The sequence below is a fragment of the Pectinophora gossypiella genome, chromosome 10, assembly GCF_024362695.1.
Source record: "Pectinophora gossypiella chromosome 10, ilPecGoss1.1, whole genome shotgun sequence".
Lineage (NCBI taxonomy): Eukaryota > Metazoa > Arthropoda > Insecta > Lepidoptera > Gelechiidae > Pectinophora > Pectinophora gossypiella.
Window position 1 is genome coordinate 6,236,993 of NC_065413.1, and position 16,304 is coordinate 6,253,296.

At 35.4% G+C, this 16,304-nt stretch overlaps 2 protein-coding genes across 3 annotated transcripts in view; one reads left to right on the forward strand and one right to left on the reverse strand.

The window, feature by feature from the left end:
* The window catches only part of LOC126370379 (uncharacterized), a 380,386-nt gene that overhangs the window by 95,310 nt on the left and 268,772 nt on the right, over positions 1-16,304 (reverse strand). The window lies entirely within an intron of this gene.
* On the forward strand, positions 5,123-9,064 carry LOC126370305 (germ cell nuclear acidic protein-like). Of its 2 annotated transcripts, XM_050015155.1 has the most exons (4): positions 5,123-5,233; positions 6,848-7,041; positions 7,078-7,396; positions 8,261-9,064. In XM_050015155.1, exons 1-4 carry the CDS (start codon positions 5,189-5,191, stop codon positions 8,306-8,308), a joined length of 606 nt encoding a protein of 201 aa, XP_049871112.1. In that variant the 5' UTR covers positions 5,123-5,188; the 3' UTR covers positions 8,309-9,064. The 2 variants fall into 2 exon arrangements, with proteins under 2 accessions (XP_049871112.1, XP_049871111.1); XM_050015154.1 differs by having other exon boundaries at positions 6,848-7,396.

Below are 16,304 nucleotides of genomic sequence, written 5' to 3' on the forward strand. Positions count from 1 at the left end.
GTATGCCAGGTGACTCCGATGGCGTCACTTTGACAACATGATGACGCTTTGACAGTATAAAACAGTATGAATTTCCGGCGACGTGACCTTGAGGTCTTGGTAAGTTATAGACCATTTCTGTCAGCAACGGACAATTTGACTCAATTTTTAAACGACGAAGGGTCTCGAACTTCACAAATAACACTTTAATTTTAGTCGGCGGTGTTTCTAAATAACAAAAGCACGAGTTAAGTACTTAAATCAATTAGTTTTATCCTTATTATTAATTAATTATAGGGACGTATTAATTATAGGTAAGTATATAAAGTTATTAGCAACGCCAGTTATCCAAACTTCAACGTCAGCTAATACGTGTAGGAGTAATATCGAGAATTGCCAATATCAAAATACGAACTTGACAATAAGTACAGAGAAGAATTCAACTCCCAGGTGTTTGGGAGTGAGTGCTAGCTAATAACAAGCTTCCTAATAGAACATCTGTTCGATATCCGAAGTAATTTGCTCAGACAGACTTACTAAGGATGGAATTTTAACATTATTCAGTGATAATGGCTTTTTTTCAATCATCACTCAAGATCGTAAGGGTATTTGTTTTATAAATTATGACAGTATAGAAAGTTTCAGACGGGTATTATTCTTGTTAATTGGTTCGTATTAACATTCACTTTTGAATTGAAATTAGCAAATTAAAAAGAATAACCTCTTAAGACCGATATTTCCAGACACAATAGTTAAACAATGGGGTTTGGATTTATAAAGAACATTCGGTCTTAGGAGGATAAAATACAAAACTCTTTAGACCAATGCCTGGGTAAACCCATGAGCCAAGTTTCAAGATTTGAATTTTAAAACAAATTATATCTCCTTTTTAACTACAAGAATGAAGCTGCATCCATACTAATATTATAGATAGGAAAGTGTACGTGTGTGTCTGTCTGTTTGTTTGTCCGTCTTTCACGGCAACTCGGTGCGACGAATTGACGTGATTTTTTAAGTGGAGATAGTTGAAAGGATGGAGAGTGACATAGGCTACGTTTTGTCTCTTTTTAACCCCCCACTTCCCTAAAATGGGGGTAAAAGTTTGTATGGAGCATTCCGCAATTTTCAAGGTAGAAAGCTAAAAATTGGTATGCGGGCTATTTTTGACTCACAAAAAATCGTGCATCATTTTTTTTTGGAAATCCGCCCTAACCCCTTCATAGAGGGGATAAAATTTTATATGAGACACACAGTTTTTAAGACAGGAACCTTAAAATTGGTTCATTAGAGAAGAAGAACCGTGTTGCCCTGAAAAGCTAGTTTTCAATATATCTTTCAAGGGCCTAACTATATATTATTAGTAAACTAAGTTGTCTTCCTTAGGTTTGTCCCCTTTCCATGACACGGTCTTACAAGACAAAGCCCTTAAATCGTATTAAGACCCTTGCCGTCAACTCCAAACTAAGTACATCCGTCCAAACTCTTAAATACAGTGGCTGCTAAAGTTTTGGACTTTGTACCACTCCTATACCTACAGCGACTGAGTATGTTTGACCTTCAACATTAACTATTAGCCCCATGATAAAATTGCAAATCCTTATTCCATTAAATGGCATGTTGAACTCCAAAGGATGATTTATTATAATAAATTTTCATTTGCTATTATTTGACACAAAAATTAAGCACAAAATTATCAAATATTTTTTTCTTAAATACTCATTTAACCCTTTATCGATGAAGGAATGATGTCACTATTCCCACCAAAACTGGATAACAGTCATAACATCGTAGTAATTTATGGACGCAGTCCCATCTTATTACCCTCGACTCTCATGAAGACAATACGTAGAAAACTTTATCACTCTGTAATGACTTCCTCGTTAAGTTTCCTTTGAACTACGCAGGGGAACTCGCACACAGGCGCTAAGAATGTTTGAGAACCAGTGTTGTGGAATGTAGAGGGCGAGGGTACAACTTTTTATTGGCCCGGATTTTATTCACGCACGCCTTATGTAACTTTTAATAGGAATTCATTCGTACCCTCTGACTTACAGCTTTGTTTGTTCCTTTTCTAAATTGAAAATCATTGATATTATTTACTTAGAACTTTGTCTTTGACAACAGTTTCACTTCTCAAGAGACGATGATTGAACTTTTTGACTGCCCGAAATGATTGATGAGGCGAAGTTTGGCTTGGAATTTTGTACTTTTATGTATTGTTGTAATGTAATTTTAATATAAATAATTACTATTATTACCACACCAGTATAATTTTATTATGTGTGTGCGTGATACTTAGTACTTTTATAAATTATTACTTATCACACGTTTTACACGTTATCACTCCTACAGTATTATTATAATGTTATAAATCTTCGAGTACTGACAAACCCCACCCATCTATCCCATTTAATCTTATAACACCTTATACGTGATGCGCTTGAAAAATCTCAGAGAAGACAGAATTTCATACTTTTATGAAAGATAGATCTCCCCATATCTCACCTGTATGAATATTCAATTTTCTTAAAAGAAACTTGAGCAGGTTTTATGTCCTCAACCAAGCTAAACCTTAACTAGGTTTGCTTAACATCCTTTGTTCTGCTAAAATGAGGTATAATATCCAGTGTGGAAACGTGATATCCATACTCATGAGAGGGTGACCATGTGTTGCGAAATTAGGTACAATTTCCTTATTGGGTTAAGTAAGATTAAAGCAACAATATAGAGAAAGAAATGTGAAAAACAAGGAACTAAAGCGTAGGTAAATAGTCGAACCAAAGAGTCTAATACACCATGCACTCTGAAAGTTGTAAGATTGGCATACCTTTAATTCCATCATAATTGAGTTTAGTCACGCGATATCAATTCATGTAACTTAAGACTGTGAAGTGAAGTCAAGCAAAAAATGTTGCTATTTGAGAGGGGGTTCGTTGTTGATATTTAGATTACGATTTATTAGTCGCTGAAAAAGGTCTAAAATTTGAATGATTCAAATCAATGAGGAACCGTTGATTTTTTTTTACTGGCATGAAGTCATTGCAAGCATGTGGACTTGACAGTCAACTTTATGTAATGGAGATGATCCCAAAGAAAAAGAAAGCAAATATAGATACACCATGTGATTGAGATAATAAATCTAAGGTAAATTTTGTATATAATATAGCCTCTGTGCTATTTTCTCAACCGATGCACCACAAACAAGACAGTAATTGTAAAACTACGGTTGAAATTTTGACACTTTATTTGACGTCTAATGGAGCTTGGCGCTTAGCATTTATTTCTGCTATTGAAACTTTTGAAAACAAGAATAAACTTCGCAAAAATTCTTATAATATCCTTGTAACACGTGAGTTTTAAACTCGAACTATTCCGATAAGAAAACGTTTATCATAAGAAATATTAAGTACTGTTCTTAACTAAATCCATTTCATTTTGTGATAATGTCGTGACTGCTTTCTGTCCATACAATAGTTCTTGGTTCTTTGTATACCTCTGTCTGAGACTGTTAAAAGATCTTTACTTACATAGTGGAATTGCGCATCTTTAAAATGTTTTTTTTTTCTTACTATTTCCGTGAATGATTTTTTTTAACTCGCTTCGTCTAGGATAACGAAAACCTTGATTTTTCTTGCTTATCATAATTAGCATGATGTGCATATCGTTGTCTTTAGGGATCGTTGTCTAATCTGATGGACGTTTTATATGATGTATCTGTAACCACGCACTAACTGATGAACTCATCATAACACTTATTATTTGTTTTCTGACGTCATGTTGTCCTCCGAAACTAAAGAGGTACCTGGTATATGACCTCAAATTTTTATTCAGGTAACGTTCTTACAACAAAATGCACTAAGGGCCTGTTTTACAACTTGCTGTTTGACAGTTTATCTTCTGGATAAGTGTGTAATAACAATACTACTGTCTACTGGATAAGTTTCGAATAGGCTGTCAAGCAGTCAAGTGAAGTGGTGAAATAAGCCTTTAGTATCTAAAATCACAGATTCCCTGTTCCGGCCCTAGAATTAAGACTCACGTCTTCATTCACTATTGAAGGGAAGCTGTTGCTATGACGGCTAATGAGTGTTTCATGATATTGTACCGCCTTATTGAATACGTGAAAGTGTTCCTTAAGGGGCACATTAATTTCCTACAATATTCCGAGCGCAGTTCGAATACCTAAATAGCTAAGTCTTGGGGGAACGCGTTGATTCTTTGTTCTGTTTTCCAAACACATCTTGAATAAGTTGGAATTCTTCTCGAAATAGACTTATCAATGGAGATAAGGTAATATTTCTCTATTGGATATTAACTTGGTTCGTTTCGTGTTAAGAAAAAACCTCTCTGCATTACTTTCATTTATACTTTTATCCTATGCATTTTAGCCAATTAGAGCAATAAGGTTAAGATAGTCTACACTCCTGGAATTTTGTTTTGTAATAACGGTTTTAAAACATATTTAAGACCTTACATAAATACGATAACACCCATTTGCTCTTTACGTTTAAAGCGGTTCAAAAATTCTGTTTTTAAGCAAACATAAAGCTACAGGTAACTTAAAGTATTAACATGGCAGCAAGTTAGCCTCGCTTTACACCCTAAATAAATAAGCCACTGTTTAATATTAAAAGGGTTTAATATACAAACGTGTGCTATCTTTCTAACTTTAAATTTTCGTTTGTGAAATTGTTCATTTTCATTTCACCAGGGCTCATGGGTCAGTGAATGTGTCTGTCAATGTTCAAGGACGTATCAAAGTCATAAGATTTTTTAGCAGGTAGGTTTGTTATTTATGAGTTTGAATTTATGTCATCCAAACATAATTTATATGGTATATTAAACATGATACTGTATTTAAACAATACACTAGAGTTGCTTGTTAATTCGAAATTAATTGTTCGAACCCGTGACCTTGATGATATCGCAATGAATAATTATAATAACATATGGAACATAATTAATATATAGACAACATACCAACAAGGTACAGTTTATTTCGTATTTCCACCTTCTTTTATACTAATAATACAAAGAAATATGTAAAACCACACGTTTCATTGATAACTCCATAATAAATAAATTAATACGTGACTGTTTCACCTAATTCACAGTGTTATGAGATAATGTTCCTTATATATAAAGCAGGTGTGAATTGAAAACTAATTCAGTATTATTATTTTTATCGTATAAAATATTGATTACCAAAATGTCTCATTTGACTGTGATATTTTTAGCTGCTCTGCTGTGTTGTGTAAGTAAACATATAATTTTAGGGTATCATAGTCAACTAGAAACCATTAAGGCTGCAGAACTGTTGTCGCGCGGCAGTCTGGCAGTTGGATAAATCCATTCAAAATGTGTGACGCGTCGTACAACAGCAGCGCTGCAGCCGCGCGACTTATTTGTAGACGCAGTTTAAGCCAGGCTGACTGTCTATATATTTATATTCATAACTTAGTATATTGACGTTTCCAAAATAGAAAACATTGCTTTCACACTATTCAAGGAAACAATCTATCTCAAGCTTTTCATAGTCAAAGTTAATATTTTTATTTTTTACAGTGATTACATTTTTTTATTTGAAATGAAATGATGTGATATAATTAAACCGTCTCTGGAATACATCCCCACATTATGAATACCTAAAGTCATCCGTTTTATATTATTATCTCTTTAATAAAGGTAGCCGTTTTTATTAATATTAATTAAAAAGGTACCTAGTACAAACCGTTTTTACAGTTGACGGTTCAATCCAAAATACGAACCATGGGGGCTAAAAAGGCCACATTGAAGCAATATTGCTTCACATTTACTTACTTTTATACAAGGTGTTAGTGACATCGTAACGAAAACTTTGAGGGGTGGTTCAAGCCATGATTCTGAGTTGATATCAAGTAGAAATTTCCGTCGCAAAAGTATGGATTGGAAAATAATTAAAAAGAAAAGAAAAATTTTCATGATTTTTTTGACACGAAATTCCACTTGATATCAACTCAGAATCATGGTCTTAACCATCCCCCTCAATATTCGTTACGATGTCACTAACACCCAGTATATGCAAATGTCAAATTGCAATATTGCTAGTTAGATGAATTGCTTGGATGTGGTCTTTTTAGACCTTCTGATTTCAAATATTAACGGTAACTAAAATGGATTTAATAGTATCCAGTTCCACCTCCGACAAGGCGCACCAATAGAAATAAATTACTTTGCCAATATCCTATTAATCCCCCGTGAATTATAGCGAATTGCCATTTTGATTCAAACGTATCTCTATTTTGGGTAGACACCTCAATATTTTGGATTGTTTTCCACGAGATTCAGATATATTTTGTCATATCTATAATTAATGGTGTCATGTAAAATAATTATAATTTCATATTGCTATTTAATATTTTTTCTACATGGTCATTACGTCATTAGTCATGTCAGAGGTTTTTGACGGCTCAATAATCCAGACACCAGGGTTGATGTGGTTGGTAATCCACCTTAGAACTCACACAATAGAAGAAGAACAATTTTGTCGTCAAGGTTATAGGTTGCCTCCATGCCGCTGAAGAAATTTTTGGTGTTGATCATACTATACTGTCATTATAATATGTTACAATAGCTTGATATCACTCATGAATCTTGCGTGCTACAGAAGATTTCACAGATGGTTTTTAAAGTTACTCCATTAACATTACACTTTATTTTTTTAAAACCTTTTAGCCTAAAAGAGACATATTATTATACAAGATTTAGCTGACATACGTCTAAAACTATCGCCCGATATCCCTAATGGGGTGGGCAGAACTATAAGTAATCAGAAGATAATAATAAAATAATTCTTATTTGATTTGCTTATTCGTTTGTTTTTCCGCAGACATATGCTCGACCACAGACATCATCGTCTACGAGCCCTACATTCCCCTCTTCAGAAATAATAACAGTGTTGGATACTCCTGACACAAAAGCACCATCATTTGAGAGTGATAACACTAAATCTGTCGATGTAACTGACGATGTAACTGGCGATGTACCTGACGATGTAACTGACGATGCAACTGACGATGCAAATGACGATGCAAATGACGATGCAAATGACGATGTAACTGACGATGCAAATGACGATGTAACTGACGATGCAAATGACGATGTAACTGACGATAAAAATGACGATGTAAATGACGATGCAAATGACGATGTAACTGGTGATGCAAATGACGATGTAATTGACGATGCAAGTGACGATGTATCTGGGGATACCCCACCTAACTACTCATACGGAGATGAAATAGAATCTATTGTCAATGATATGGCTGCATGTATGGAGGAAAAAATGGCACCGATCTTTGACCAAATAGAGGATACTGAGGAAGCTGTTCTGAAGGAAATCGGTCTAGCAGGTCTATACGAGTATATTGAGTATTTGGTAAGTACCATGGTATAATGCGAGCACTGGAGTTAAATGTCTTGATATATAAATATTTTTATTGAAATAGTCACCGAATAACTATGACTCAAAAGACATTTGTACTAATCATTGCGATCATGATAAACATTTTAAACTTAAGTATAATAAACTTATTTATTAAGGTTGATGCCCACATTTAATACTCTTGATTTGTAAGTTATGGGTTGTTGAGAGTAAAGAGTGTCGGTCTACGATACTTAGTCATGGTAATACTTATTATAAACGAATAGTCATGAACAGATAGATACAAATACAGAAATAAACGTATAAAATGCGCAAATATGTTAAACAATCAAGACAATAAAATAACATGAATCCAACTAAAATTTGAGTCAAATCGTCTTCACAGTCGCTCAATTTTGTCTCAAAACAAAGTATCACCAAGCAAATAAACTCTGCATATTATTACAGAGAACACACATGACGTCACACAAGATGCAAAGTTATGTTTGATCTGTACTTACAAAGTTACGAAGTACCCGGGCTGTTTGCGCAGTAAACACATACTTGTAAAGTGCCTTAAGTTAATCCTTTTAGAATTATCTTAGATATGTGTTGTGTGTATTCTAAACATGGAGTATACCTACTTGGATTTTTAAGCACGAGATTTGAAGAATTAGCAACATATTACGTAATTTAGTGACTAAATGAGCAATTTTCTTGCATAGATAAGTACAAAACTACCACAATTTCTTACAAACAAATACGTGTGGTACGTTTTTTTTTACAAGTAAGCAGCCCTTATATCAAACACACTAACACTGCTTGATAAAAAAAATATGTATCTTACTACTTTACATTAAAAATACGTTTCATTTTCAGTTTAACTTCAAAGAAGAAAGCGAAGATGGTGATGTCGAACCACTGTAATAACTCAAAACATCGGAAACATAATCAATACCTACTTAAGAAAACACTGAATTCTTGTGACCCAGATAAGGCGATTTCAACAAACTCCGACATATTTTAACAGAAGATAATGAAGAGGTCAAAACTTAAAAAAAAAATAGTGTGTATTAAATACTCCAAAAAAATATACTAGAATTACTTGACACCTTTTGCTTCTAGCCAATGAGGTGCCGTTTATAACAGTTTCAATTTAGGATTAAAGTAGGTACCCAAATATTGACCAGATCCATTCATTTAGCTAAAACTTTTTTATACACACGATATACTGTCGATTTTAGATACTGCCGGTAGATAATAATTTCGTTAGATACTTTTTCTACAGATTGTATATAACTATTAAATCTTGTATTCACAAATAAATGAATTATAAATAGTCTATTTAATTTAATGGAAAATAAACAATAATTTTGATTCTATAGTCTAGTCGTGTACTATGTATTTTTGATGATGTGTTTTTTATATTATTGTTCCGGCTAAAGTAGCAATAAGTTTCGCTTTGCTTAAATAGTAAAACGCAGTAAATATAGACTTTGTTGTTTGACTTTATTACCTGTGAAGTGTATAATAGATGTCCTACAAACAGACATGGTTGGTACATAAGAGTTAACTCATGACAATTGCTCACAGTTTGCGATCTTCCCATGTAATTCTGAACACGAACACGACAGAATGAAGTGCAAAATTGTTACATTGTTGTTCGTTTTTTTGATTATCCACGTAAGTACCAGCAAGATATTAAAATGATTATCTCATGGGAATAAAATTATTTAAATAATAGTCTTCAGTAGTTACTGATTATTCATTCAGGTTCCTAAATATCAGAGTTTAATAACACCACCGTGGAACCACCAACAAAATGTTTGCAGTTGTATAAAGGGCTCCGAATCCAGAATAATTTCCCGCAGGTGAAGTAACCTTAGAGTCCTTTTGAAATAGGCCCCTAAGGAAAACAAAAAGAAAAAATGGAGAATGTAGGTTAGTTTACGTTTTTGCTGAACTTACAATTTAGAAGAGATATAATGCAGCACAGATTATAATTATGGACGACCGATTGTCTTGTGCTATTATTGTATTTATATTTGATTGATGTATTCCATCCATCCACAAACAGACGCAAGCAGCGTTCGTCAAACGTGACGTCACTTTAGTCCCTTCAAACCAAAAACCTAACGTCCTGGAGTCCTTTCAACTGAACTTAGAAGAGTTTAGGAAATGCCTGGATCAAAGCTTAGCCAAGAGTCTGTCGGATGTGAATGAGAAGCAGCTGCAGCCAGTGTTTGCTGTGGTTGGGGACTCGCTCAACAGAGTGTCCAAAGCAGTAAGTTATCTTATTCTATCGTGTGGGTCGTGAGGTGAATGGCCAACCTCATCTGCCCGGGGGGGCAGGGTTATTATTGATTTTGATTTATGATATATTACCGCCAAAAGCCCCTGACTAACGGACCAACGGCTTAATTTGTCATCCGAAGCACGGATCATCTTACTTCGGGACAATCAGGTGATCAGTCTGCAATATCCTTAGCAAACTAGGGATCACAAAGTGATGAGTCCCCAACGGGATTCGAACCCGGGACCTCCGGATTGTGAGCAGAACGCTCAACCACTGGACTTCGGACGCCTTGTTAAATATTCGTTTTTATGTTGTTGCCCAAACGCAGTTTATTATAGCAGTTCATTTTTAAAAGCAGCAAGATTTCTTGATTCTGATTATTGAAGAGCAGCTTGACACAAAATTAAATTAATTTGAGTTTTATTTTTTAATTATTTAACTACTTACATAATTTAAAGCTATGTAGTTTTTTCTTTCTTTAGTCTTATGTCTATATCATAGAAGGTATTTTATAATAATAATAGCTAATTTGTATTTACGAATTATATTTCTTTTTCAGTTTGATGACTTGACTGCGCCGTCTTCGAAACTTCGTCATAATGAAAATTAAACATAAACAAACATAAATATTAAACAATATATAAATTAGAAATTCGTATTGTGATGTGAAACTAAGTATTAAATGTAAATTCAATTATTTACTAACGTATATAAATAAAATAAAATATAGCCGGCATTTTTAAAACAATTTAATTTTAAATATTATATTTATTTTATTGAATAATTACTAAGACGTAGGAACTAGGTATGTACTACGGTTGCTATAGGCAAGGGTATGCTTGACTGAAAGCGAATAAAATCCATGGACCTGATGGACCAACACTGAGGGTCTAAAAAGTGGTGGGCTTCTTCACGGACTTTTTCTTCATCGCTTCCAAACATGACCATAATCTTGATTCAGTAATAAAAGTATTTTTTTCACTAAGTGTCTCGTCTTACCTCACATAAAATAAACTTACGTCTAATATTATTTAATCCGGCAAATGTATATAGCAAACACTTAAAATCGGGATTCAAAAACAATTTTGTCGATCCATATTTATTTAACGGATGTTTTGTCCTAAGTAAATAATGATCGAGCTCCAACTAGCTATAAGGGGCGAGGAAACAAGCGAAAACCGATGGCTTATAAAATATAACAAAAACTATTTCGCTTCTATTTATATCCTGGTCTAAGATGTTTAAGGTCTGTTTATGTTATGTAAAACTAGTTTTCCGCCGGCAACTATTTCCACGTAGAATTCAGCTGTCGCGCGCGTCATGTTTTGTTACATTCCCTTTTCATCCATTTAGAAGGTGACAGTTCTGGATAAATCCGGTTTTTATCACTTTGGTTAAACCGATTTAGATGACAAACTATCGAATGTCATCTAAATCGGTTTAGCGGTTTTTACGTGAAAAAATAATAGGCGAACAGACTGACAGAAATACATTCGCATTTATAATGTAAGTCTGGATGATTCGCAATGAGTCTTTCGACGATTATATCTGTGTGTAAGAATTCTATTATTGTTTCGATATTATGCATTCTCACAGTAAAAATCAACTTGTATTATTTCAATCGTATTCTAGTCTTGTGATCAATAGAATCAGACCATTGTGGAATCTACTGTTTAGTGAGAAATATAATATATACTGTAATAGTGAGAAATATGTGGCGCCGAATGATCTGTCTACAAATGACGCCGACACCGTTGATCAGTAGGTAGTAAACGAAGTGAACGGTAGGAAATAACCCGCCACTTAAGTATTTAATGAAAATATTTTATTCAATGCACACGATATAATTCTTCATTCTATCACGATCCTTCGTATTGCAAATATAACCCGTACAAATCAACCAACCTCTCTGATAGGTATGCAAACTTACGCACCAGCTCTTCCTATTTAATTCGCATGGGTTATACCGTATTTAAAAAAAGAAACTGTCATTATTTAGAAGTAAATAAAACATGGAAATATGATTCCAGTTCGACTCAAATTTAATGATAACAATGCTTGAAATTGTAATATTCTGCCGATAAGCGAGATACAAAGGTGTTGAACTTTTGTGTAAATTATCTAGACTAATAATAACATACATTTCATTATTATCATTTGCGTGTCTACTTGTGTACGGTGTGGTGGTATTTTTTTACAGAATTACGAAAAAATGAATAAATTGTATATTCTTTTGGCGATTTGCCTTGTCAGTGTAAGTACTTTTGGTTACTTGTGGTTTTAATTATAATTTTATTCTACGTAGTAATACATTACAAGCGAAACAATTGATGAATGCGGAGGAAGCAAGAGAAGTGTGTCAGGATCGAAGCAAATGGAATTCAATAGTCTCTGGTTACCCCGGTGGGAAATAGTAGTGAGTTTATATATGTATGTAGTACATAATTATCTTATGGTACAAAATCAAAGTAGGACCTTTTACGTAACAAATACTTTATTATACAAGATATAGAAACAAAGAAAGATAAAGTATACAATATACTTTACGGCCAAGTAGAAATCTCTTCCAGGCCATCTTCCGGTAGAGGAGAAATGTAATGTTACTCATATGATGCAGCAGGATAGTGCAGCATAGAAATACTTTATTATTTATATTAAAACATATTTTTTTCCAGGTTCAAGCGGTTCCTACTCGGCGATATGATGTCAAAAGCCGTGATTTCGAAGATGCTATGACTAGACAAGTGGAAAATTTTAGAATGAGCATAAACACTAACAACAACAAGAGAACGGGAATCCAAACTCCGGTAGTGATAAGTGACGCTGATATGGATGTTATTAATAACTTTGAGAATCAGGTTTGTTTAAGTAATAAACAAGTTAAGCAAACGTACTTAGTAAGAGATTACTCTCTTACTATAGAGCCTTGGTAGCCCAGTTGGTAGAACGCTTGCCTCTCACTTTATTGTCGCAGGTTCGAATCCAGCACAAGCCTAAATCAATGACTGTCGGTTTTTTCAATTCATGTTTGGATCATAAATGATTATCACTTGCTCAGCGGTGAAGGAAAACATCGGGAGGAAACGTACATTCCCGAGAAATGCATTTTTTGGATGTACCTATGTGACCAAACCTCTATTGGGCTGGTTTTCCCTTCGCGGGTTGGAAGGTCAGGCAGGCAGTCGCTTTTGTAAAAAACCCGACTTATTAAATCTTCAGGTGAGATAACAGGCCCTGTGAAAAACGGAGATGAGTCAGTAAGAGCTTACTGTTTGAGAGCCTATAGTTCTTACAACAGCAATATAAATAAACTCACGCCCGTAATTCCTAATGGGGTGGGCAGAGACAGAAGTAATCAAAGACAACTTGCAGCTGTTGATACGAAGACCTAAGATTTGCTGAACGTTATGATGACGTCAGTCTATCGCCCATAACAATTGCTCATCGTGTTAGAAAGAATATAATCTCAGTCCGACTTGACGGCTTGCCGGGAAAGAAAAGCAGCTGAACGTATTCTGTTTTTATCCGCTCCTAGAACAGCGTAGAAGCAATAGCATAGGTATAGCAATAGCGGCGCAATCACTTTCTGATAACGCTAAATAATCAACTTTATTTCCAATCCCATAAAGTGAAATATTGTCGAACAATAGTAAACTAAAAAAGTGTGGTAGCACATAGATACTAGCTTATGCAAATCAACTTAGGTAAATTGCCATTTATCCTTACTTAGACCATGATGCTAATAATATGACTGAGTGTGAGAATGAAAACTCCGGCCAAGTATACGCTGCAAATCTACAATAAGTCACGTCAAAAAAGAGAATGACAGATGTATCTACATGTATAATGTAATGTATGCAAATATACCTACTTCAGTAGAAATTACAGAGCTGTAATTAGATTTATACCCACAGTATGAATAAAGTTTGTTTTTGTTTCAGTACAACGATGTTAAGCGGAAATTTAGTCCTGGACATAAAAAGCAGTAAGATACAATTATTTGTTATAATATAAAGATAGATACAAGAAATAAGCTACTTTCAAGCAAAACCAGTTCACTAGAAGACAAGAAGTCTTGAAGAGAAAAATTGACTAGTGTTAACTACGCGTATATATAACAAAGAAAATCAAATAAATTAAAATTAATTCCTTGTCGTTTTGTTTTATGCCTATTAATATGTAAGTACCGTATATTAAACAGGAACGCTCAATAAGCTGTACGAAAACTTTGAGCACAACAACTGTGACATTCCGTAGTACGCGATTATGCCACGAACTGACAACATGTGGATTTGTATAACCCAACCGCGTTAAGAAAAGAAAATAAATAAAAAAAATAAAATAAATAAATGTTAGGCGTCACATGACAACGACCGTATCTACGTATTTTTGAATTTATATACCATTACGTATATGAATGTATAACTAAGTAAACGTCAAGTTTTCGTCGTAATTTTGTATGACGCATTTTATGTGCGGTAGTTATATATCTATGATTATGCCACCTATAATTCGCTGACCACCCGCTGGCTGCTCGCTAGTATGAATGGCGTGAGTTAATGTGTGTATATATTCACGAACTTTCTTCGTGGTTGAGTAATATAGCATTAAATAAAGCATTAGGCTCAAGATCTGGAGGTCCGGTTTCATTTTTGAGAGGATTATTAATAAAATCTGGAACCATTTTGTGAGTTTATTCTTTATTTCATGAAAACATTAGACACTGAATCATTTGATTGTCCAAAAAGTGAGAAGATTACGTGCTTCGAAAGACACGTTAAGTGGTCGGTCTTGGCTATTTAAATACTTACTAACATAACTTACATATTTGTCATTTGACGCATATAAAGAACCTCTGGCAGCTCAGTAACCGTAATACCATTGAGTCGTACGTCATCGAACTCACAACCCACACTACAAAAGAAAATCCTTTATACACAAAGTGTTAGTGACATCGTAACGAAAACTTTGAGGGATGATTTAGACCATGATTTTGAGTTGATGTCAGTAGAATATTCCAGAACACTATCATTTCATGAATTTTCCGAGAGGAAAATTCCACTTGATATTAACTCAGAATCATGGTCTGAATCATCCCCCTCAGTATTTTTTACGATGTCACTAACACCCTGTATATTAGGTTCTCTGTATATTTTTATATTGGTTTTGGTTCCATACAAAACCATTAACCCGGCCCCAAGGGGACAGAATCATCATCTGCCTTCCACTGGGGCAATTCCTGTTCGGTGCATCCTTGCCGCGGGGATGGGCGCCTCTTACTTCAGCACAGGCCGGAGTGAGATGGCGGCTTCGTGAGTTCGAATAGGGACCCAGACCTACGAGGTAGAATCCTTGCTCAGGGATACGGGTGAAGACCTCAACGGCTGCAAAGGCGGAGATGGGAGCTATGGGTACGGCATTGCAGGACGGCAGACGCGAGTCACAGGGACTGTAACCTGGAACCTGACAGAGGGCAGCAGTAACTGTCAGTACTATTCAGAGGCGGAGGACAGGAGTCCTAGTACGACATTGAAATACATTATTCTGGGCGCCATCACACTCTACAACGACAAGAGCGTGGCTCTTAAATTAGTGATGATGACATTTTTAAATGACAGACAATAAATTATAGTCAACGCAGTTTATCGTCCAAAGCATGTTAGAAGACAAACGAGAAATGCACTTACTGGATAGCATATTATATAAATATGCTAATTATGGTACTTACCTAGTTGTTATTAGACACTGCCAATCAAATGGGTCTCATTACTCGAATGATTAGCTTCTAAACAACTACGGGGTGTCTTAAATTCTGAACAGTGGCGGCCCTAGTATAATATTCAGGTGGTGCGAGACCTCAAAGTGGCACCGCTCAGCCCCTTAAAATAAAAAATGTTGTTTACCAATGTTATTGGCACCCGGTATGAGCAATTTAACACGATGAAGTTAGTTTGGGGCCAGGGTGGACCAGTCTTGGTTGATTTACTCCCCCCCCCCATTTCGGCAATTTCGGCACCCGGTGCAGTAACACAACACGCACCGCCCTAGGGCCGCCACTGATTCTGAATTATGTACATAAACTGCCTATATACGTCCCACTGCTGGGCACAGGCCTCCCCTCAATCAACCGGAGGGGGTATGGAGCATACTCCACTACACTGCTCCACTGCGGGTTGGTGGAGGTGTTTTTACGGCTAATAGCCGGGACCAACGGCTTAACGTGCCCTCCGAAGCACGGAATCATCTTACTTTTTCGGACAATCAGGTGATTCAAGCCTGAAAAGTCCTTACCAAACAAAGGACAGTCTCACAAAGTGAATTCGACAATGTCCCCATCGGGAATCGAACCCGGATCTCCAGATCGTGAGCCTAACGCTCTAACCACTAGACCACGGAGGCTGTTGCTGAATTATGTATTCCTATCAAATTCCTTTCTGTATTAACGTTTGGCACCACGAGACATGACCACAATCTAGCCTGATGTCGAATTGTGAATTGACATTGTGGCGTACGATGAAGCTTGTTAAGTAGGTAATTCTCTGAATAACTGTAGAGTTTCTAGAGCGAATGGAGAAGGAAAATCAAGAAGATTGTAGACCAGAACACATACCGCCGTAATACAAAAAT

Coding starts and splice junctions, on each gene's coding strand:
- LOC126370305 (XM_050015154.1), top strand. CDS start 5,189: ATGTCTCATTTGACTGTGATATTTTTAGCTGCTCTGCTGTGTTGT. Junction 5,234..6,847: donor TAGCTGCTCTGCTGTGTTGT/GTAAGTAAACAT, acceptor GTTTTTCCGCAG/ACATATGCTCGACCACAGAC. Junction 7,397..8,260: donor ACGAGTATATTGAGTATTTG/GTAAGTACCATG, acceptor TTTCATTTTCAG/TTTAACTTCAAAGAAGAAAG.